The sequence below is a fragment of the Rhinopithecus roxellana genome, chromosome 3 (genome assembly GCF_007565055.1).
Source record: "Rhinopithecus roxellana isolate Shanxi Qingling chromosome 3, ASM756505v1, whole genome shotgun sequence".
Lineage (NCBI taxonomy): Eukaryota > Metazoa > Chordata > Mammalia > Primates > Cercopithecidae > Rhinopithecus > Rhinopithecus roxellana.
In genome coordinates, this window is record NC_044551.1 from 151,264,491 (window position 1) to 151,288,487 (window position 23,997).

The 23,997-nt window shown below is 42.7% G+C and overlaps 1 protein-coding gene and 1 non-coding gene across 5 annotated transcripts in view; one reads left to right on the forward strand and one right to left on the reverse strand.

Annotated features, from left to right (window-relative positions):
- Window positions 1–23,997, forward strand: part of SEC24A (SEC24 homolog A, COPII coat complex component) — an 87,248-nt gene that overhangs the window by 11,711 nt on the left and 51,540 nt on the right. For 2 of the 4 annotated variants that reach the window (XM_010359928.2, XM_010359932.2), the window contains exons 3-9: window positions 6,683–6,856; window positions 11,057–11,134; window positions 14,514–14,674; window positions 14,944–15,116; window positions 16,536–16,638; window positions 20,462–20,588; window positions 23,540–23,649. In XM_010359928.2, the coding sequence (XP_010358230.1) occupies window positions 6,683–6,856; window positions 11,057–11,134; window positions 14,514–14,674; window positions 14,944–15,116; window positions 16,536–16,638; window positions 20,462–20,588; window positions 23,540–23,649 (926 nt within the window). The remainder of the gene's footprint in view (window positions 1–6,682; window positions 6,857–11,056; window positions 11,135–14,513; window positions 14,675–14,943; window positions 15,117–16,535; window positions 16,639–20,461; window positions 20,589–23,539; window positions 23,650–23,997) is intronic. The other 2 variants (XM_010359929.2, XM_010359930.2) reach the window with 2 other exon arrangements.
- Window positions 118–177, reverse strand: LOC115896666. Its single transcript, XR_004056574.1, has one exon. It is a non-coding gene; the product is annotated as a U7 small nuclear RNA (small nuclear RNA).

Sequence of the window (23,997 nt, forward strand, 5' to 3'; positions counted from 1 at the left end):
TAGAAATGTGAAACTTCTGCTTATTTAGATATTTGAAATAATACTTGAAGCCTGAAAACCATATGGAAAATATGACTTTTAAAATTTTTAGTAGTTTTTTGTTGTTGTTTTTTGTTTTTCGGCTTTCCAGCAAAAACCAGAAAGCCTGCTAGACAAATTAAGTAAGCTGTAACACTCATTAGTAGTTTTTTTTTTTTTTTTTTTTTTTTTTTTTTTGAGATGGGTCACCCAGGCTGGAATGCAGTGGCACAATCTCAGCTTACTGCAACCTCTGCCTTCTGGGTTCAAGTGATTCTCCTGCCTCAGCCTCCCCTGGGACCACAGGCGTGACCAGCATGCTTGGCCGATTTTTGTAATTTTAGTAGAGATGGGTTTTGTGGGTTTTTTTTTTTTTCTTTTTTGAGACAGAGTTTTGCTCTTTTCGCCCAGGCTGGAGTGCAATAGTGTGATCTAGACTCACTGCAATCTCCACCTCCTGGTTCAAACGATTCTCCTGCCTAAGCCTCCCAAGTAGCTGGGATTACAGGTGCCCGCCACCACACCCAGCTATTTGTATTTGTTTTAGTAGAGACAGGGTTTTACCATGTTGGCCAGGCTGGTCTCGAACTCTTGACCTCAGGTAATCCGCTCGCCTCTGCCTCCCAAAGTGCTGGGATTATAGGCGTGAGCCATTGCACCTGGCTGATAGCTGGGTTTTCATAGAGATTGTGTTGAATCTGTACATCAGCTTGAGGACAAAGCTACATATTATGTATTCTTAGACTGACTTTGATCGTTTTATCTTTTAACTTCAGTGTTTGGTTGGACTTTTCCTTTTTGCTTTTTTTTTTTTTTTTGAAACGGAGTCTCGCTCTGTTGCCCAGGCTAGAGTGCAGTGGCCGGGTCTCAGCTCACTGCAAGCTCCGCCTCCCGGGTTTACGCCATTCTCTCGCCTCAGCCTCCCGAGTAGCTGGGACTGCAGGCGCCGGCCATCTCGCCCGGCTAATTTTTGGTATTTTTTTAGTAGAGACGGGGTTTCACCGTGTTAGCCAGGATGGTCTCGATCTCCTGACCTCGTGATCCGCCCGTCTCGGCCTCCCAAAGTGCTGGGATTACAGGCTTGAGCCACCGCGCCCGGCCCTTTTTTGCTATTAAAATCAGCAAGGTGTTATACTTTTTTTTTTTAAGACTTTTTTTTTTTTTTTTACACAGTCTTGCTGTGTAGCCCATGCTGAGTGCAATGGCATGATCTTGGCTCACTGCAACCTCTGCCTATCGGGTTCAAGCGATTCTCCTGCCTCAGCCTCCAGAGTAGCTGGGATTATGGGATTACAGGCACGTGCCACTGCACCTAGCTAACTTTTTGTACTTTAGTAGAGATGGGGTTTCACCATGTTGGCCAGGCTGGTCTTGAACTCCTGACCTCAGGTAATCGACCCACCTCAGCCTCCCAAAGTGCTAGAATTACAGGTGTGAGCCACCACGCCTGGCCACATTTATTTATTTATTTATTTATTTATTTATTTATTTATTTATTTATTTATTTATTTATTTTAAGACAGAGTGCCACTCTGTCTCCCAGGCTGGAGTGCAATGGCGCGATCTCAGCTCACTGCAACCTGCACCTTTCGGGTTCATGCCATTCTCCTGCCTCCGCCTCCCGAGTAGCTGGGACTACAGGTGCCTGCCAACACGCCTGGTTAATTTTTTGTATTTTTGGTAGAGACGGGGTCTCACCGTGTTAGCCAGGATGGTCTCGATTTGCTGGCCTTGTGATCCGCCCGCCTCGCCTCCCAAAGTGCTGGGATTACAGGCGTGAGCCACTGCGCCGGACCCCAGCCACATTTATTAACATTAGTAGTATTTCTTTGAAAAGCATTTAAAATTATGTATTGGGATCTTCAGGTTGATGCTTTTCAGCAGACATCCTCAAGTTTATGAACTAGTGAAGGCTTCCAAGTGAAATACTAATATCAATAGTTACCTTTTTAAACTCATGTATATGGCATATACTCCATCAGGCTTAGTAAATTGTTAATGGCTGAAACTTTATTTTTCCGAGCCTTTGATCAGACATTGGCCCTGGTGAATGCATTTTGGCCTTGTAAAGATTAAAGTTGTTGGCCGGGCGCGGTGGCTCAAGCCTGTAATCCCAGCACTTTGGGAGGCCGAGACGGGGAGATCACGAGGTCAGGAGTTTGAGACCATCCTGGCTAATACGGTGACACCCTGTCTCTACGAAAAAATACAAAAAACTAGGCCGGGCGAGGTGGCGGGCGCCTGTAGTCCCAGCTACTCGGGAGTCTGAGGCAGGAGAATGGCGTAAATCCGGGAGGCGGAGCTTGCAGTGAGCTGAGATCCGGCCACTGCACTTCCAGCCTGGGCGACAGAGCAAGACTCCGTCTCAAAAGAAAAAAAAAAAAAAAAAAAGATTTAAGTTGCTTCTAGAAACTTAGGTTTCTTTGTGGAAATCTTCTGACCTGCAATTACTAGAGCCAAAATTCTTCATGTTACTTTTGTTCTAATTCATTTGATACCATGAGTGAGCATCAGTCACTTGAAATGAATGAATATGGTGGCACAAGTAAATCACTTGAATGAATGAATATGTAGTCTCAGCTACTTGGGCGACTGAGGTGGGAGAATTGCTTGAGCTCAGGCAGTTGAGGCTGCAGTGAGCTATGATTATGCCACTGCACTCCAGCCTAGGTGACAGAGTGAGACTCTGTCTAAAAAAAAATTATTAAAAAAAAGTTATCCGTATTATTTTCCAGGCTCTATCAAACTTTTATATCATTATCTGTTTTTCTGTTTTGCTTTTTATTTTTTAGAGGTAGACTGTCTCTCTGTTTCCCAGGCTGGAGTGCTTTTTCGCAATCCTAGCTCACTGTTGTCATCAAACTCCTGGACTCAAGCTATCCTCCCGCCTCACCTCCCTGAGTAGGCATGCCACAGTGCCTGGCTAATCTTTTGTTCTTTATTTTTTTGTACAGACGGGGTCTTACCCTGTCGCCCAGGGTAGAGTAGGGTGGCACGATCATAGCTCACTTAAACGCAACATAGCTCACTGTAACTGTTGACTTCAAGCGATCCTGCTGCCTGGAATTCCTAAAGTTCTGGGATAACAGGTGTGAGCCACCTAGCCAGGCATGTGTTATCTTGTTTAATCTTCATAACAATCTCTTAGAGATCTAAAGTATAAGACTTGAGTAATTTGCCCAAAGCCACAATAAAGTAGTTTGGGAAAACATGTATTTAAAAACTAAGGGCCAGGCATGGTAGCTCACACCTATAATTCTAGCACTTTGGGAGGCCGAGGCAGGAGGATCCACTTGAGGCCAGGAGTTCAAGACAAGGCTGAGCAAAATAGTGAGACCCTATCTCTATTTTTTGTAAATAATTTTATTTAAAAATAAATAAATAAAAACTGTTTAAGAGTAGGTATAGCTTCTCTTAAAAAGGTACATTATCAATCATCTGAAATTTCTTTAGCTATAATAGAAACCCTCAGAGTACCTTGTCTCCACTACAGATTTGGTGAGAGAAACATAAATAAGTGCTGAGGCTGGGCGTGGTGGCTCACGCCTGTAATCCCAGCACTTTGGGAGGCTGAGGCGGGTGGATCACCTGAGAGCAGGAGTTTGAGACCAGCCTGGCCAACATGGTGAAAACCCCATGTCTACTAAAAATACAAAAATTAGTCAAGCGTGGTGGCACGTGCCTGTAATCCCAGCTACTCAGGAGACTGAGGCAGAAGAATTGCTTGAACCCGGGAGGCGGAGATTGCGGTGAGCTGAGATTGCACCACTGCACTCCAGTCTGGGCGACAGAGCGAGACTACATCTCAAAAAAAAAAAAAAAAAAGTGCTGAAACTTATGAAAGAAGGGAAAATAAAAACGTATAAACTAATAAAATGAGCCCCAAAAATAACCTTCTTTTTTCTCATTTGAACCTTAAAAGAACCTTCAAATTCCTCATTTTTTTTTTGTTTTTCCAACTCATAACTGATGGTTGGTACCTGATAGTCTGGTAACAAAACTGTGATTATCTAGGTTATACTAAGTTTTTAGTTCATATATTAAATTTTCCTGAATTTTTTTGATAGGCCACCTTTAAACAACATTACACTCATTTAGGGGCTGAGATGGCAGACTCTGAAACTAGCTATCGGTGTCATAAAAATTATTCAACTTAAAAAAAGTTCATTTTATGAAATATATGATTATCTGTTCAAAAACAGTCTTCTTTTTTTTTTTTTTTTTTATTTGAGACGGAGTTTTGCTCTGTCGCCCAGGCTGGAGTGCAGTGGCCGGATCTCAGCTCACTGCAAGCTCCGCCTCCCGGGTTTACGCCATTCTCCTGCCTCAGCCTCCCGAGTAGCTGGGACTACAGGCGCCCGCCACCTCACCCGGCTAGTTTTCTGTATTTTTTAGTAGAGACGGGGTTTCACCGTGTTAGCCAGGATGGTCTCGATCTCCTGACCCCGTGATCCGCCCGTCTCGGCCTCCCAAAGTGCTGGGATTACAGGCTTGAGCCACCGCGCCCGGCCTCAAAAACAGTCTTCTAAAAGCTGTGAAAATCTCTGTACGTTTACTTTTATTCTGTTAAACATTAGGTTGTCAGTTGTTACATCTTTGTGGCCAGATGTATCTTACACTTGTTCATGCTGAGATGGCAATGTACCTTGCCCCTTTGTTCCTTTGACTTGTCTATACTGCCATAGATATGTGTGACCACTTCTTTGATAAGGGAGTTACATGGCAATAATCTTTGTCTTCAGTTTTGTCAACAGGCACTGATAGTCTTGTTAGCAGTTGTAAGGTTCAGTAATAGGCAATTTTTCTTTTTTTTTTTTGAGATGGAGCCTTGCTCTGCGCCCAGCCTGATAGGCAATTTTTTAACTTGATCCTGGAGAATTTAACAGTATTGGTGAAACATTTTGGAAAATTTCAGGCCGAGCGCGGTGGCTCACACCTGTAATCCCAGCACTTTGGGAGGCCGAGGCAGGTGGATTACGAGGTCAGGAGTTCGAGATCAGCCTCCAGCCTGGCCAATATGGTGAAACCCCGTCTCTACCAAAAATACAAAAATTAGCCAGGTGTGGTGGCACGCACCTGTGGACCCAGCTGCTCCTGGAGGCTGAGGTAGGAGAATCGCTTGAACCCGGGAGGTGGAGGTTGCAGTGAGCCGAGATCGCGCCATTATACTCCAGCCTGGGGAACAAGAACGAGACTTCGTCTCAGAATAAAAAAAAAGTGTTCCTTCTGCCTTGGTCTCCTAAAGTCCTGGGATTATAGACATGAACCACTGTGCCTGGCCCTGTATTTTTATTTATTTTTATTTATGTATTTTGAGACAGTTTCGCTCTTGCTGCCTAGACTGGAGTGCAGTGACGAGATCTCAGCTCACTGCAACGTCCGCCTCCCAGGTTCAAGTGATTCTCCTGCCTCAGCTTTCTAAGTAGCTGGGATTACAGGTGCCCACCACCACGCCGGGCTAATTTTTTGTATTTTTAGTGGAGATAGGGTTTGACCATGTTGGCCAGGCTTGTCTTGAACTCTTGACCACAGGTGATCCACTGTGCCTGGCCCGGCTCTCTATTTTTAGTCTCACTCTAAACTTAGTTGATGTTAATGGAACAAACTATGTTGGTAAACAAAATTAACAAAATATTACAAAATTAATAACATTAAAATTTTATTCATGTTAATTTGTACTAGAATATGTCACATGGCCTATTGAACCTAATGATCAGTTAATGAAAAATTAATAAACAGGGCTGGCCACGTACAGTGGCTCACCATGCCTGTAATCCCAGCACTTTGGAAGGCCAAGACAGGAGGATCACTGGCGCCCCGGAATTCAAGATCTGCCTGGGCAACAAAATGAGACCCCCATCTCTATTATATTAAAATTTAAAGTAATAATAATAAAAACAAACAGGGCAATGTATCTACTCTAGAAGTGATTTAATCCAAATTTTATATTTACTCTGCTTTAATAATTGACAGGTAAGAGGGCTGGTAGGGGAGAGTTAGAAATTTGTAAAATACGGGGCGGGCACAGTGGCTCACGCCTGTAATCTCAGCACTTTGGGAGGCCAAGGTGGGCAAATCGCCTGAGGTCAGGAGTTCGAAACCAGCCTGGCCAACATGGTGAAACGCTGCCTCTACTAAAAATACAAAAAATTCGCTGGGCATGGTTTTGCGTGCCTGTAGTCCCAGCTACTCAGGAGGCTGAGGCAGGGGAATCTCTTGAACCCGGGAGGTGGAGGTTGCAGTGAACTGAGATAACGCTATTGCACTCCAGCCTGGGTGACAAAAAAAAGAAAAAGAGAAAAAGAGAAAGAAAGAAAGAGAGAGAGAGAGAGAGAGAGAGGGAGGGAGGGAGGGAGGGAGGAAGGAAAGGGAAGGAAAGGGAAGGAAAGGGAGGAAAGGAAGGAAAAGGAAGGAAAGGAAGGAAGAAAGAAAGAAGAAAGAAAGAAAGAACGGAGGGAGGGAGGGAGGGAGGGAGGAGAAATTTGTGAAATATGCATGTAGATTGAAAAATATTACAAATTTAGGAAGTTAACATGTTTCTGGTAACTCTTTGGTGATTATAATTTAAATGTAAGTTTAGAAGTTACTCAGCTTTGGTAAAAGGCTGGTTTTGGCCAAAGTCTTGAGTTTTTAAGTAACGTGTGAAAAACTGATGTTTTCATAGGTTCTTCTGTACCTCCCTTAGTGAATCCACCTCTGCCTACAACTTTTCAACCAGGAGCTCCTCATGGGCCCCCTCCAGCTGGAGGCCCACCCCCAATAAGGGCCCTCATGCCCCAGACATCATCATATAGAGATGTACCCCAGCCCTCATTTAATTTGGCTGTCAACCAAGAAGGTAAGTGAACCAAGAAGCAAAGTCAAGTCCTCGAGTTTTGACTTAGGGTAGAAAGATGAATATTAGCTGAATTCTGTGCATTAAAATCACAGTTTTTCCAGAAAATCTAGTTTTGGTTAGGGATGGGCTACAGGAATTTACATTTTAAAGTTCCTCAGGAATTCCATTGCCATCTGCTAGACTGTGACTACTATTGGGAAAAAATCTTTTAGCATTTTGTTACTTTTTTTGTTGCTATGCAGATTTTTTAAAAATCATGGCTATAAAGTCAGGTGGCTTTTGGAGGTGCATGCAAGAGAAGAATTATTACTTTTCTTGACATGACATTAGAATGTTAGGAATATCCTTTTAAAATATTGACGCTTTTCATTCAAGATGTATTTTGATTGCCACTATTATTGTAAATGTTAACACATACTTATGAAACTAAATAAAAGTCATTTATACAAGCAGTGGAAAAATACAAGCTTTTGAAGTTTGATTTTCCCCTCCCTAAAATCAATGTCAGCTACATGTAGTTTATATAAGTAAAATATTTTAAAGCATCATCTTGGGATGTAATGGAAATAAAAGTGTTCATTTAAATAAGATATTTTGTAAAGTAAGAAATTTGGTTTTAGGCTGGCGCAGTGACTCACCTCTGTAATCCTAGCATTTTGGGAGGCCAAGGTGGGTGGATCACTTGAGGTCCGGAGTTTGAGACCAGCCTGGCCAACATGGTGAAACCCCGTCTCTACTAAAAATACAAACATTAGCCAGGCGTGCTGGCACGTGCCTGTAATCCCAGCTACTTGTGCAGCTGAGGCAGGAGAATTACTTTTGATTTTAGCAGTAATATAATCATTGCAGCAAGATGTAGAAATAGGGAAGCAGATGAGGGGGTAAAAACATTGCCCATATTATACTACTGAATACAATCAATATTATCATTTTTGTGTTTTCTTCTAGCATTACATTAAGTATTGTAAGTAGGGAAAAGAATAATGCTAGCATTGAGTAACAAGGCCAGGCGTGGTGGCTCATGTCTTCAATCCCAACACTTTGGGAGGCCGAGGTGGGCACATCACCTTAGGTCAGGAGTTTGAGACCAGCCTGGCCAAGGTGGTGAAACCCCATCTCTACTAAATATACAAAAATTAAGGCCAGGTGCGGTGGCTCACGCCTGTAATTCCAGCACTTTGGTTGGCCAAGGTGGGCGGATCACCTGAGGTTAGGAGTTCCAGACCAGCCTGGCCAACATGGCAAAACCCTGTCTATACTAAAAATACAAAAATTAGCTGGGCATAGTGGCAGGCGCCTGTAATCCCAGCTACTCAGGAGGCTGAGGCAGGAGAATCGCTTGAACCTGGGAGGCAGAGGTTGCAGTGAGCCAAGATGGCACCATTACACTCCAACCTGGGTGACAAGAGTGAAACTCCATCTCAAAAAAACAAAATCCAAATTAGCCAGGAATGGTGGTGGGTACCTGTAATCCCAGCTACCTGGGAGGCTGAGACAGGAGAATGGCTTGAACCCGTAAGGCACTCCAGTGTTGCCCACTGCACTCCAGCCTGGGCAACAGAGCAAGACTCTGTCTCAAAAAAAATAAAAATAATAAAAAATAAAAATACAAAAATTAGCCAGACATGGTGGCATGTGCCTGTAATCCCAATTATTCAGGAGACTGAGGCAGGAGAATCACTTGAACCCGAGAGGTGGATGTTGCAGTGAGCTGAGATCGCACCACAGTACTCCAGCCTGGGTGACAGAGTAAGACTCAGTCTCAAAAAAAAAAAAAGGAACAAAATGATGAAGCATTGTCTCATTGGTTGCCACAATATTACTTTGAAAATCAAGTTACAATAAATATTTAAATAAGAAAAAGAAATTTAAAGAGATACAGTTTACTCTGTCACACAGGCTGGAATGCAGAGGTGCCATCATAGCTCACGAAAGCTGCAGTCTCCTGGTCTGGAACTACAGGTGTGTACCACCACACCCAGCTACCATTTTATTTTATTTTATTTATTTTTGAGACATAAGTCTCACTCTGTTGCCCAGGCTGGAGTTCTGTTTCCCAGGCTGGAGTGCAGTGGAAGAATCTTGGCTCACTGCATCTTCTGCCTCCCAGGTTCGAGCGATTCTTGTGTCTCAGTCTCCTGAGTAGCTGAGATTATAGGCATGCACCACCACACCTGGCTAATTTTTGTATTTTCAGTAGAGATAGGGTTTTCCCATGTTGCCCAGGCTGGTGTGAACTCCGGAGCTCAAGTGATCTGCCTGCCTTGGCCTCCCAAAGTGCTGGGATTACAGGTGTAAGCGTCCACACCTTACCTACATTTTTTAACAACTAAAAATAATTCACAATATGCTCAATGTTTTTGTTTCTGCTAAAAGTTTTACTGTGATTTTCTGTTACAAATTCATGGCTAAAGTCATGTTGGTCTTGAGAACTGAAAAGAAGTGACTGACTAAACCATTAAATTTATCTACTTCGTGTTAATACGGTCATTGAAGTTAGCAGTTTTGTACTTAGGTGCTAGAGGTTAATACCATTCACTGAATTTAGTTTCTTCTATTCCTGAATTAGAGCTCATACTTAGTAGAGGTAACTGGAAATAAATATTTAGTTATCATAAACAGATGTCCCTGGCATTTGTCTTTAATCCTGTATAATTTTGGAAGAAGAGATGTTAAGATGTTAGTTCTATTTTAGTGGTTGTCCTCTGGACTTAAAGCAGTTGTTCTAATTCATTTATATCATCTTCAAATTAATTTTGGATTCTACTCTCTTTGTTAGATATTTTGAAAATAAGGGCTGGGCACGATGGCTCATGCCTGTAATCCCAGCACTTTGGGAGGCCAAGGTGGGCGGATCCTGAGGCCAAGAGTTTGAGGCCATCCTGGCCAACATGGTGAAACCCTGTCTCTACTAAAATACAAAAAATAAGCCGGGCGTGGTGGCACATGCATGTAGTCCCAGCTACTTGGGAGGCGGAGGCAGGAGAATCCCTTGAACCCAGGAGGTGGAGGTTGCAGTGAGCTGAGATCGCAACACTGTACTCCAGCCTGGGCAACAGAGCGAGACTCCATCTCAAAAAAAAAAAAAAGAAAAGAAAAGAAAAGAAGGTCTTTGTTCCTCATAATTTTACTTTCTTTTTTTGTTTGCTTTTTGAGATGGAGTTTCACTCTGTCGCCCAGGCTGGAATGCAATGGCACAATCTTGGCTCACAGCAACCTCTGTCTCCCAGGTTCAAGCAATTCTTCTGCCTCAGCCTCCTGAGTAGCTGATTACAGGCACGTGCCACCATTCCCAGCTAATTTTTTTTTTTTGTATTTTTAGTAGAGACAGGGTTTCCCCATGTTGGCCAAGCTGATCTCTAACTCCTGACCTCGTGATCCGCCCGCTTTGGCCTCCCAAAGTGCTGGGATTACAGGCGTGAGCCACTGCACCTGGCCTCTTTTTCTTTAGGTAGTTTTGATTTTGATAATTTTTTTCATTGTGTACGGCTCCTTAGAAGTTTTTAATGCAGCTCTCACAACTGCTGAAATCTTTCAGATGGTACATAATTTTACAAACTTCATAAAGAGCCATCTTTTGCTAGAAGTTATTTTGGTGGAGTAGGTTTTGAAAAAGCCTTGTTATTTCGGCCTTTGGCTTAGGTAAAATGCAAGGTGAAAAAAGACTCTTTCCAAAGACTCATGTTTCCTTTCCCTGAAGTTGCAGCTAAATTACTTGAAACTATTGTATATGTAAAAACTTGGATTTTTGATGTTGTTAATAGGCTGTAGTTTTAAATTATTTGTTGCTTAGAAAATTATTTAAAATTGGCCGGGCGCGGTGGCTCAAGCCTGTAATCCCAGCACTTTGGGAGGCCGAGCCGGGTGGATCACGAGGTCAGGAGATCAAGACCATCCTGGCTAACATGGTGAAACCCCATCTCTACTAAAAATACAAAAAACTAGCCGGGCGACCTGGCGGGCGCCTGTAGTCCCAGCTACTCGGGAGGCTGAGGCAGGAGAATGGCGTGAACCCGGGAGGCGGAGCTTGCAGTGAGCTGAGATCCGGCCACTGCACTCCAGCCTGGGCGACAGAGCGAGACTCCGTCTCAAAAAAAAAAAAAAAAGAAAATTATTTAAAATTTTGGATATTAGTTCAAATCATACAGAGATTGTAATAATCATTCTAATTAAAATCTTGTTGATGAACTTCCTTTTTAGGTATTACATCAACTACCAATAACGGATCTATGGTGGTCCACAGTAGTTACGATGAGATTGAAGGAGGTGGCTTATTGGGTGAGATGCTATGAAAGTTTTTTTTTTAATCTCTTTTTTCTAATTATAGAAATAATATGTGGTACTTGTATGAATATATAGGAAACTAAGAAGGTAACTTCATGATCATGTAGCCATACATACTATTAACTTATTTATTTATTTATTTTTTGGACACAGGGTTTCACTCTGTCGCTTAGGCTGGAGTGCAGTGGTGCGATCATGGCTCACTGCAGCCTTAGTCTCCTGGACTCAAGCAGTCCTCCCACCTCAGCCTCCTGAGTAGCTGGGACTATAGCCATGTGCCACAATTTCCAGTTTTTTGTTTTTGTTTTTGTTTTTTGAGATTGAGTCTCATTCTGTTGCTCAGGCGGGAGTGCAGTGGCAAGATCTCAGTTCACTGCAGCCTCTGCCTCCCAGGTTCAAGTGACTCTCCCGCTTAAGTCTCCCAGTTAGCTGGTGTAGAGGCACCTGCCACCACACCCTGCTAATTTTTGTATTTTTAGTAGAGACAGGGTTTCACCATGTTGGCCAGGCTGTTCTCTAACTCCTGACCTTAAGTGATCTGCCCGCCTCAGCCTCCCAAAGTGCTGGGATTATAGGCATGAGCCACCATGCCCAGGCCCTGGCTACTTTTTGTATTTTTTGTAGAGTCAGGGTTTCACCATGTTACCCAGGGTGGCCTTGAATTCCTGGGCTCCAGCAATCTGCCCATTTTGGCCGCCGAAAGTGCTGGGATAATAGGCATGCGCCACAGCATCTGGCTCTACTATTTAACATTTTTTATTTCTATGCGTTAGATTTTTTGTTAAGTTTTTCTTCTTGTCAGAATTGGGATCATGGATTTATTATTAGTGTGTTTTGACTATAGAGTACTTTTAGAATTTTTTTTCTGTCACCCAGGCTCAAGTGCAGTAGCACCATTATAGCTCACTGCAGTCTCAAACTCCTGGGCTCGTGTGATCTTCTACCTCACCCTCCCGGAGTAGCAGTGACTACAAGCATATGGTACCATGCCAGGCTAGTTTTTTTATTTTTGTAGAGATGGGGGGCTGGGTCTCGATATATTGCCTGGGCTGGTCTCGAACCCTTGGCTTGAAGAGATTCCTCCTGCCTTGGTTCCCCGATTTGCTGGGATTACAGACATGAACCACCTCACATGGCCCATTTAGGAATTTTTTTTTTTTTTTCCTGAGACGGATTCTTGCTCTGTCACCCAGATTGGAGTGCAGTGGTGTGATCCTAGCTCACTGCAACCTCCAACTCCCTGTTTCAATCGATTCTCCTGCCTCAGCCACCCAAGTAGCTGGGATTACAGGCACGTGCCACCACACCCAGCTAATTTTTGCATTTTTAGTAGAGATGGGGTTTAACCACGTTGGCCAGGATAGTCTTGATCTCCTGACCTTGGCCTCAATCCACCTACCTTGGCCTCCAACAGTGCTGGGATTACAGGTGTGAGCCACCTCACCCTGCTAGGATTTTTTTTTTTTTTTTTTTTGAGACGGAGTCTCGCTCTGTCGCCCAGGCTGGAGTGCAGTGGTGTGATCTTGGCTCACTGCAAGCTCCGACTCCCGATTCACACCATTCTCCTGTCTCAGCCTCCCGAGTAGCTGGGACTACAGGCTTCTGCCACCACGCCCGGCTAATTGTTTGTATTTTTAGTAGAGACGGAGTTTCCCCATGTTGGCCAGGATGGTCTCGATCTCCTGACCTCATGATCCTCCCACCTCAGCCTCCCAAAGTACTGGGATTACAGGCGTGAGCCACCACGCCCAGCTGCTAGGATGTTTTAATTAAAGTTGTTTTAAATTAGAATTTTAGTCTGAATACAAAACTTAGTACATGATATAAAAGTAAATTAACTATTCTTTTGTTTTGTTGGTTTTTTTGTGTGTGTGTGACAGAGTTTCCCTCTGTCGTCCAGGCTGGAATGTGGTGGGCACAATCTCGGCTCATCTCCGCCTCCTAGATTCAAGCAGTTCTACCACCTCAGCCTCCCAAGTAGCTGGTACTACAGGCGCATACCACCACACACCCGGGTAATTTTTGTATTTTTTGGTAGTGATGGGATTTCCCTATGTTGGCCAGGCTGGTCTCAAACTCCTGACCTCAAGTGATCCGCCCACCTTAACCTCCCAAAGTCCTGGGATTACAGGCATGAGCCACCACACCCAGCCAATATGAAAGTAAATTAACTGTGCAAACTAGTTTTCATGTCTACTACTATAGTATAAAATATTAACTAGTATAAATCTATTAAGAAGATTTTTGGCCAGGCACAGTGACTCATGCCTGTAATCCCAGCACTTTGGGAGGCCAAGACAGGCGGATCACCTGAAGTCAAGGAGTTTGCGACCAGTCTGACCAACATAGTAAAACCCATCTCTACTAAAAATACAAAAATTAGCTGGTGTGGTGGCACGCACCTGTAGTCCCAGCTACTCGGGAGGCTGAAGCAGGAGAATCACTTGAACCCAGGAGAGGGAGGTTGCAGTGAGCCGAGGTTGTGTCACTGCATTCCAGCGTGGGCGACACAGTGAGACTCCATCTCGAAAAATAAAATAATAAATAAAATAAAATAGATTTTAATCATTGCTATTACTTTGTTACTGGTGTTTGTCTTATTTTACAAAGTTGATAAATGAAAGTATTAAATTATCCAAAGAATTTTGGAGTTATAATACCTATACTTTATTAGATTTATGTGTTGATTTAAAGCATTCTGGGCCAGGCATGGTGGCTTATACCTGTACTCCTAGCCTGGACAACATGGTGAAGTCCTGTCTCTACAAAACATACAAAAACATTAGCCAGGCATGGTGGCACACACCAGTTGTTTCAGCTATTTTGGAGGTTGACATAGGAGGATCACTTTAGTCCGGGAGGTTAAGGCTGCAATGAGGTGTGATTGCGCCACTGTACTGCAGCCTGGGCGATAGTGAGACCCTTTTTCAAAAAAAAGTTTTTTTTTTTTTTTTTTAATTTATTTTTATTTTTATTTATTTATTTATTTATTTATTTATTTATTTATTTATTTTTTGAGGCGGAGTCTCGCTCTGTCGCCCGGGCTGGAGTGCAGTGGCTGGATCTCAGCCCACTGCAAGCTCCGCCTCCCGGATTTACGCCATTCTCCTGCCTCAGCCTCCCGAGTAGCTGGGACTACAGGTGCCCGCCACCTCGAGCGGCTAGTTTTTGTATTTTTTTAGTAGACGAGGTTTCACCGTGTCAGCCAGGATGGTCTCGATCTCCTGACCTTGTGATCCGCCCGTCTCGGCCTCCCAAAGTGCTGGGATTACAGGCTTGAGCCACCGCGCCCGGCCTTTTTTTTTTTTTTTTAAATAAATGAATCAAGTATTCTGGAGTATAAAATAGAACTTAAAAGTTACCTTGTTTCTAGCAACACCACAGCTTACTAACAAGAATCCCAAAATGAGCCGAAGTGTTGGATATTCATATCCTTCCTTACCGCCTGGTTATCAGAACACACCACCACCTGGTGCAACTGGAGTGCCACCCTCTTCCTTGAATTACCCAAGTGGGCCACAAGCCTTTACTCAGGTAAACTTTTTGGGATTTTCTTTAACCTGTTTCTCCATTTGGTTTAAACTGTATACACATGAAGAAAGTTTTAGGAAGATATATTATACATTTTTATAACCAATTAGAATAATAATGGATATTTCATAAAGCCTTTGTCTTTATACGTTTTTCCAGAACCAAAAGATTGGCCAAGAGATCTAGATTGCACTTTTGTTATTTACAGAGAAATTAACCACTTCCCTACACACTTAATAAATGTTACTTACTTTGAAATTATATATCTGTAGACTCCCTTAGGTGCTAATCATTTAACCACAAGCATGAGTGGATTAAGTCTACATCCAGAGGGTCTAAGAGTTGTCAATCTTCTTCAAGAAAGAAACATGCTTCCGTCAACACCTTTGAAGCCTCCAGTTCCAAATTTACATGAAGACATCCAGAAACTCAACTGTAACCCAGAGTAAGGCTTCAGATGTGACATTGTGCATGTCGGAAAAGTTTTCTAGCTTATTGCAGGGGGCACATCAGGTGTTATGAATAAGCCATACAAATTATTAATTTATGAAAGTTCTGGATACAGAAGATAGAACTCTTTTTTTGTTTGTTTTTTTGAGATAGTCTCGCTCTGCCGCCCGGGCTGGAGTGCGGTGGCGCAGTGTCTGCTCACTGCAAGCTCCGCCCCCAGGGTTCATGCCATTCTCCTGCCTCAGCCTCCCAAGAAGCTGGGACTACAGGCGCCCGCCACCACACCCAGCTAGTTTTTTTGTATTTTTAGTAGAGACAAGGTTTCACCGTGTTCGCCTGGATGGTCTCGAACTCCTGACCCCGTGAGCTGCCCGCCTCGGCCTCCCAAAGTGCTGGGATTACAGGCCTGAGCTACCGCACCCGGCCAGAACCCTTTTTTATTTATTTATTCATTTTTTTGAGACAGTCTAGCTCTGTTGCCCAGGCTGGAGTGCAATTGCCCGATCTTGACTCACTGCAAGCTCCGCCTCCCGGGTTCATGCCATTCTCCTGCCTCAGCCTCCTGAGTAGCTGGGACTACAGGTGCCCGCCGCCACACCCAGCTAATTTTTTGTGTTTTTAGTAGAGACGGGGTTTCACCGTGTTAGCCAGGATGGTCTCGATCTCCTGACCTCGTGATCCACCCGCCTTGGCCTCCCAAAGTACCGCGATTACAGGCGTGAGCCACCGCGCCGGCCCAGAACTGTTTTACTTGTTTACTTAATAGAGATTTGAAAAGTCCTACCTCAAGAAATAGAGATGTAACTCCTGAACTGATTTTTTTCTTATCGGCTCTAATGAGATTATGATATTCATTATCATTATGGTGGTTACATTCTTTCTTCAAAATCCAAAGTACAGGGATTTGATTCTACATAATCCTTTATTTGATGTCATTTAAAATTAATTTCATAACATAATAGCTTTTCTTCCTAAAAACTTACCATAAGCTTAAATGTGTGTGATCAATAATTTCTGATAAATTAAATTTGGTACCTTTAAATTGTATTTAGAATCTTCAGCAAAACTGAACTTTTAAATAAACTTTGCAATTTGGGCCATCACCTAAGTTTAATTTAATTCCAGTGTCAACTAGGCTTACAAAACAAAAAATAAGTCATTTGATAGTTTAGACTGTTTTACACACAAGCCAAGAAGAGACTATATTTTAGTTATATAATATAATCATCCACTCTATTTCTGCATAGGACTTAGATTTAAATATTTAAATAGGATAAAATTTTAGAGAATCTATTGAAATATTTCATCTGTAATCTGATCCAGTATTAAAATGTATACCTTTTAAAACTTTGTGGTTGTTTTGTTCAAAAATAATCATAGCAGCAACTGATGCATACTCTTTACTTTGATATAGGTTATTTCGATGCACGCTGACTAGCATTCCTCAGACGCAGGCCTTATTGAATAAAGCCAAACTTCCTTTGGGGCTGCTGCTTCATCCTTTCAAAGACTTAGTGGTATGTTTCTTTTCTTTTCTTTTCTTTTCTTTTCTTTTCTTGTTTTTTAGACGGAGTCTCCCTCTGTCGCCTGGGCTGGAGTGCAGTGATGCAATCTTGGCTCACTGCAACCTCTGCCCTCCATGTTCAAGCGATTTTCCTGCCTCAGCCTCCCTAGTAACTGGGATTACAGGCACCTGCCACCGCGCCTGGGTAATTTTTGTATTTTCTGTAGAGAGGGGGTTTCACCATCTTGACCAGGCTGGTCTTGAACTCCTGACCTCGTGATCCAGCTGCCTCAGCCTCCCAAAGTGCTGGGATTACAGGAATGAGCCACCGTGCCTGGCTCTTTTTTTTTTCTGAGACGGGGTCTCACTGTCGCCCAGGCTAGTGTGCAGTGGTGAGATCTCAGCTCACTGCAACCTACACCTCCTAGGTTCGGGCGATTCTCTTGCCTCAGCTTCCTAAGTAACTGGCATTATAGGCACCTGCCACCACACCCAGCTAATTTTTGTATTTTTAGTAGAGATGGTGTTTCACCATGTTGGCCAGACTGGTCTCGAACTGACCTCAAGTGATCTGCCCACCCCCCAAAGTGCTGAGATTTATAGGCATGAGCCACTGCACCCGGCCTTTTTAGTGAAAGTAAATGTCTTTTGTGAAAAATTATCTTGGTGGTGAAAATTTTCTGCAATGATGCAAGAATTACATATAGAATTGGTTTGATCTATCTTTAGGACGTCGATGATTGACAGATTACTTACAGTTCAACCAAAAATTTTGTTACTAAATACTTTCAAATACTAGATAAAGTAAGTATATTGCTGGAAATTTCAAAAAGTGCTGAATAGAATAGAGGTACTGAGAGAAACTAAATAAATGAATCATACTATTTTAATAGGTCGTGAATTATTTACCCATTAAAGTACTTTACCCGAGTCTCCCCATTCTGCTTTCCTTGGAGTAAAATTTGTTATTTTAAAAAGTTGTTTTAAGCCAGACGTGGTGGCTCATGGCCTGTAATCCCAGCACTTTTGGAGGCCAAGGTGGGAGAATTGCTTGGGTCCAGGAGTTCAAGACCAGCCTAGTCCTGGCTACTCGGGAGGTTAGGGTGGGAGGATCACTTGAGCCTGGGAGGTTGAGGCTGCAGTGAGACATGATCGTACTACTGTACTTCAGCCTGGGTGACAGAGTGAGACCCTGTATCCAAAAAAAAAAAGTTATTTCAAAAGAGAAAAGAAGCCGATCTATCTTTATCCTAAAGTTCTGTGGCCACATACTCTTGAGGATTGCTGACTTTCCCACAAGACACCTTCTTTTGGTGATAGGATTTTTTTGGTGTTGATAGAATTTTATTGCCTGCATTTATTTTTTTATTTTTATTTTTTTTAAGAAGCAGAGTGTTAATTAACTATGTTGCCCAGGATTGGGTATGCTATCCTTCTCTTTAAAAAAATAGATAAAGGCCAGGTGCAGTGGTTCACACCTGTAATCCCAGCACTTTGGGAGGGTGAGGCAGGCAGATCACCTGATTTGAGGAGATCAAGACCAGCCTGGCCAACGTGGTAAAACTCATCTCTACCAGAAATAGAAAATTTAGCTGAGCATGGTGACGCACATCTATAATTCCAGCTACTGGGGAGGCTGAGGCAAGGGAATTGCTTGAACCTGGGAGGTGGGAGGTGGAGGTTGCAGTAAGCCAAGATCCCACACTGCACTCCAACCTGGGCGATAGAGTGAGACTGTCTCAAAAAAAAAAAAAAAAAAAAAAGATAAAGATACATATAAATAAATAAAACCTTTTTTTAAAGATGAGATGCTATGTCACTTTGTTGTCCAAGGCACTAGCTCTCAGTTAAGTTGATCAGTATAAGCAAAAACATTTCTTTCACCTGTCTCAGGGTTTCTGGTAAATCAGAACAAATCTCCCTACATCTGATAGTCTTACAAAGACCCTTCCCATGTATTTACTGTCATGTATTTATTTATTTATTAGAGACCGGGTCTCTCATTGTCACCCAGGTTAGAGTGCAGTTCCATGATCATAGCTCACTGCAGCCTTGAACTCTTGGGCTCAAGCAGTCCTCCTGCCTCAGCCTCCAGACAGAGTAAGTGGTACTGCAGGCACTGGTCAGCTAAGACTTTAGAACTTTTAGTATGTAGGATAAACTTTAGGAGCGTAATTCCAAAGTTTAATTGATTATTTAAATTAACCTCACCTTACTTTATTACAGTTGAGAACTAAGTAAGCTTCTTAATGTAACATCAACAAACTTTGTAATAGTTTCATTGGTCGTATATTTTAGAATGTTTTTTTTTCTTTGCCATTCATGCCAAAAATACATTGTAAATTTACCATCTTGGTTTTACTTTTTTAACTTATTATTTATTTAAAAACTTTTTTTTTTTTTTTTTTGGTAGAGATAGGCTGTTGCTGTGTTGCTCAGGTTGATCTCTAGCTCTCGGCATCAAGTGATCCTCCTGCTTTGGCCTTCCAAAGCACTGGGATATTTTTATTTTTTTCCAAGATGGAGTCTTGCTCTGTTGTCCAGGCTGGAGTGCAGTCGTGCGATCTCGGCTCACTGCAACCTCTGCCTCCCGGGGTTGAACCAATTCTCCTGCCTGAGCCTCCCAAGTAGCTGGGATTATAGACACCTGCCACCACACCCAGCTAATTTTTGTATTTTTAGTAGAGATGAGGTTTCACCACGTTGGCCAGGCTGGTCTTGGACTCCTGACCTCGTGTTCCACCCACCTTGACCTCCCAAAGTGCTGGGATTACAGGCATGAGCCACCATGCCCAGCCTATTTTTATTTTTAAAATAGAGACAGGGTCTAACTTTCTTGCCCAAGTTGGTCTCAAACTCCTGGCCTCAAGTAATCCTCCTGCCTCAGCCTCCCACCAGAGTACTGGGATTTTAGACATAGGTATTAGCCACTGTGCCTGTCCTGCTATTTTGGTTTTGCAATGTGAGTGGTCCATGAGAAAAAAATGCTTTTTAAATTTTTATTTTATTTTCTTTTTTGAGACTGGGTCTTGCTCCATTGCCCATGCTTGAGTGCAGTGGCTCAATCATGGCTCACTGCAGCCTTGACCTCCCAGGCTCAAGTTATCCTCCCACTTCAACCCAACTCAACACACTGGGCTAATTTTTTGTATCTTTTTTTTTTTTTTTTTTTTGAGACGGAGTCTCGCTCTGTCGCCCAGGCTGGAGTGCAGTGGCCGGATCTCAGCTCACGGCAAGCTCCGCCTCCCGGGTTTACGCCATTCTCCTGCCTCAGCCTCCCGAGTAGCTGGGACTACAGGCGCCACCCACCTCGCCCGGCTAGCTTTTTTTGTATTTTTTAGTAGAGACAGGGTTTCACCGTGTTAGCCAGGATGGTCTCGATCTCCTGACCTCGTGATCCGCCCGTCTCGGCCTCCCAAAGTGCTGGGATTACAGGCTTGAGCCACCGCGCCCGGCCTTTTTGTATCTTTTGAGAGGGTCACGTTTCACTATGTTGCCCAGGCTGGTCTCAAACTCCTGGCCTTAAGCAGTCCTTCCACCTTGGCTCCCAAAGTGCTGGAATTACACATGTGAGCCACTGTGCCTAGCCAATAATTTTTTTTTTTTAAGACAACTTTTAATGAGAATGGTCTTGGAGCAAAACCGTAGGGTTTAAAAGTAATACGTTTCAACTACGTGGTTTTTGTGTATGGCGGTTTAGATACATCTTGTACTCTAGGTTTTCTCTAAAATGATAATATCTCAACAGTTATTTAGACAGGATGGATTCATGCTTATATTTTCAACATGATGATTATTGCCTTTAATCTGTTTAAATTTAATTCTTTTTTTTTCAGCAATTGCCTGTGGTTACCTCCAGTACAATTGTGAGATGCCGTTCATGCAGGACATATATCAATCCTTTTGTCAGCTTTCTTGATCAAAGGAGATGGAAGTGTAACTTATGTTATCGAGTCAATGATGGTATGGGATGCTTTTTTGAAACATTTAAACATGTCTACTTGCATTGTAGGGAAATCAGATGATACAAATGGGCAGTTAAAAAAAAAAAAAAACTTTTATTTACCTGTAGTCAATCCTTCCACTCAGAAAACTATGGGTAACTTTTTTCTATGCATTAATGTTTATAAATAAATTTAATTATTTACTTTTTAGGCAAAAAATAATGATAGTATTATATGGATATCCCATTTTTACATTGTATTGGGTATATTATAAGTGATATATTTCATGGTATTACTTAAGCCAATAATTTAAGAAACATTTTTTTTTTTTTTTTTTTTTTTTTTTTTTTGAGACGGAGTCTTGCTCTGCCGCCCAGGCTGGAGTGCAGTGGCCGGCTCTCAGCTCACTGCAAGCTCCGCCTCCCGGGTTCACGCCATTCTCCTGTCTCAGCCTCCCGAGTAGCTGGGACTACAGGCGCCCGCCTCGTCGCCCGGCTGGTTTTTTGTATTTTTTAGTAGAGACGGGGTTTCACCGTATTAGCCAGGATGGTCTCGATCTCCTGACCTCGTGATCCGCCCGTCTCGGCCTCCCAAAGTGCTGGGATTACAGGCTTGAGCCACCGCGCCCGGCAGAAACATTTTTATGTAGAAATTGTTCCATGCCTTTTCTCTAGGGTGAAAGAAAATAAGTCCACAGAATAGCTGCCCAATTCATTCACTGCTGAATGAAGGGAGGTGGGCAGTGCTGGAAGATTAGTTGAATGTAGTTTTCTCAGTAGTTGAGGAGGAGGAGATTTCTCTCAGTAACTATGTTGCAGTTTTTATTTGAGGAATGTAATGTAATCAATAGGATTCTGTTCAGATTAGAGAAGGAAATGGGTATGCCAGTATCCACAGTGTCTGTTTGGAAGATTTGAGAAATAGAGGAATATAAGAGTTTTGTTTTTGTTTTTGAGATGGAGTCTCACTCTGTCACCCAGGCTGGAGTGCAGTGGCGTGATCTTAGCTCACTGCAACTTCTGCCTCCCAGGTTCAAGCGGTTTTCCTGCCTCAGCCTCCTGAGTAGCTGGAATTACAGGCATCCACCCCCACGCTCAGCTAATTTTTATATTTTTAGTAGGGGCGGAGTTTCACCATGTCAGCCAGGCTGGTCTAGAACTCCTGACCTCAAGTGATCTGCCTGCCTCAGCCTCCCAAAGTGCTGGGATTGTAGGCATGAGCAACCACACTCAGCCAATAGTTTGTTTTTGTTTGTTTTTGAGACGGAGTCTCACTCTGTCGCCAGGCTGGAGTGTAGTGGCACGATCTCAGCTCACTGCAACCTCTCTGCCTACCAGGTTGAAGCAATTCTCCTGCCTCAGCCTCCTAAGAACACACCCGGCCCTGGCCAAGAGTTTTTAAAAGCCAGTTTTATTGGCTGGGCGCGGTGGCTCACGCCTCTAATCCCAGCACTTTGGGAGGCTGAGGCAGGTGGATCACCTGAGGTCAGGAGTTTGAGAACAGCATGGCCAACATGGTGAAACCCCATCTTTACTAAAAATACAACAATTAGCTGGGTGTGATGGCGGGCACCTATAATTCCAGCTGCTTGGGAGGCTGAGGCAGGAGAATCGCTTGAACCCAGAAGCAGAGGTTTCAGTGAGCCGAGATCATGCCATTGCACTCCAACCTGGGCAACAGAGCGAGACTCCGTCTCAAAAACAAACCAAACAGAGCCAGGTGCAGTGGCTCACACCTGTAATCCCAGCACTTTGGGAGGCTGAGGTGGGTGGATCGCCTACAGTCAGGAGTTTGAGACCAGCCTGGCCAATGTAGTGAAACCCCATCTCTACTAAAAATATTAAAAAATTAGCTGGGTGTGGTGGCAGGCGCCTGTAATCCCAGCTACTCGGGAGGCTGAGGCAGGAGAATTGCTTGAACCTGGGAGGCAGAGGTTGCAGTGAACTGAGATTGCACCATTGCACTCCAGCCTAGGCAACAAGAACAAAATTCCGTCTCAAACAAACAAACGAGCAAAACTCTGTCTCAAACGAACAAACAAACAAAACAAAAAAAACAGTTTTATTGTGTGTGTGTGTGTTTTTTTTTTCAGTATAGAAAAGTAGGGATAAGCTAAGAACTTTCTTTTGCACTATGATAATTCAGAAAATGGACATGTAGTATTTAGTTACCTTTAAAATCTTTATGTGTATGTGCTTTAATATACAAAATGAAATTGTAATAAAAACTGAAGCCCCTTTCGTATGCAAACCAGGCTATTTCATGAACTATAGCTTACCCTTTAGAGTGCATAGGGATTTTAATTTCTAAACAATTAGTAGGAAGACAGATACAATGATAATTTAGAAAATACTCTTTAACCACTAGTGTATTATAAGTGGTAAGTATGATGTTAGGTTAAGTGATGTTCCATAAAGGTCTCATTAATTAATGAAACTCATTAAACCTTATGACCTTGACCTCTGGAATTGTCTTACCATAGCTTCTAGTGCCAGCCAGTTTCTGTATATTTCGTATGTGAAATGTTAATATCTTGTATAATTGTGAAATTTAAGCAAATAGGCCGGGTGTGGTGGCTCACGTCTGTAATCCCAGCGCTTTGGGAGGCTGAGGTGGGTGGATGACCTGAGGTCGGGAGTTCGAGACCAGCCTGACCAACATGGAGAAACCCCATCTCTACTAAAAATACAAAAAATTAGCTCGGCATGGCAGCGCATGCCTGTAATCCTAGCTACTTGGGAGGCTAAGGCAAGAGAATCGCTTGAACCTGGGAGGTGGAGGTTGCAGTGAGCTGAGATCACGGCACTGCACTCCAGCCTGGGCAACAGAGTGAAACTCCGTCTCAAAAAAAAACAAAGTAATTGGCATTTAATGAGTTTTTATCATTTTTTCAAGCAAGAAAGTGGCCAAATGCAAAATATATTAAATTCTTTCAGTTTTTTCAATGTGTGTATTGTTAACTTTATATAGTTCCTGAAGAATTCTTGTACAACCCTTTGACCAGAGTTTATGGAGAACCTCACAGAAGACCAGAAGTTCAAAATGCTACTATTGAGTTTATGGCTCCTTCAGAATACATGGTAAGCTTCCATTTTTTTAATACAACATGCCCATTTTTTATTACCAGGTTTTAAGTAAAACAATATAACATCCTTTAACAAAATTTTATTTTATTTTATTCTATTCTATTCTATTCTATATTCTATTCTATTCTATATTCTATTCTATATTCTATTCTCTTCTATTCTCCTATTCTATTCTCTATTCTATTCTATTCTATTCTATTCTATTCTATATTCTGTTCTATTCTCTATTCTATTCTCTATTCTATACTATTCTATTCTATTCTCTATTCTATTCTATTCTCTATTCTATTCTATTCTCCTATTCTATTCTCTATTCTATTCTGTTCTCTATTCTTTCTATTC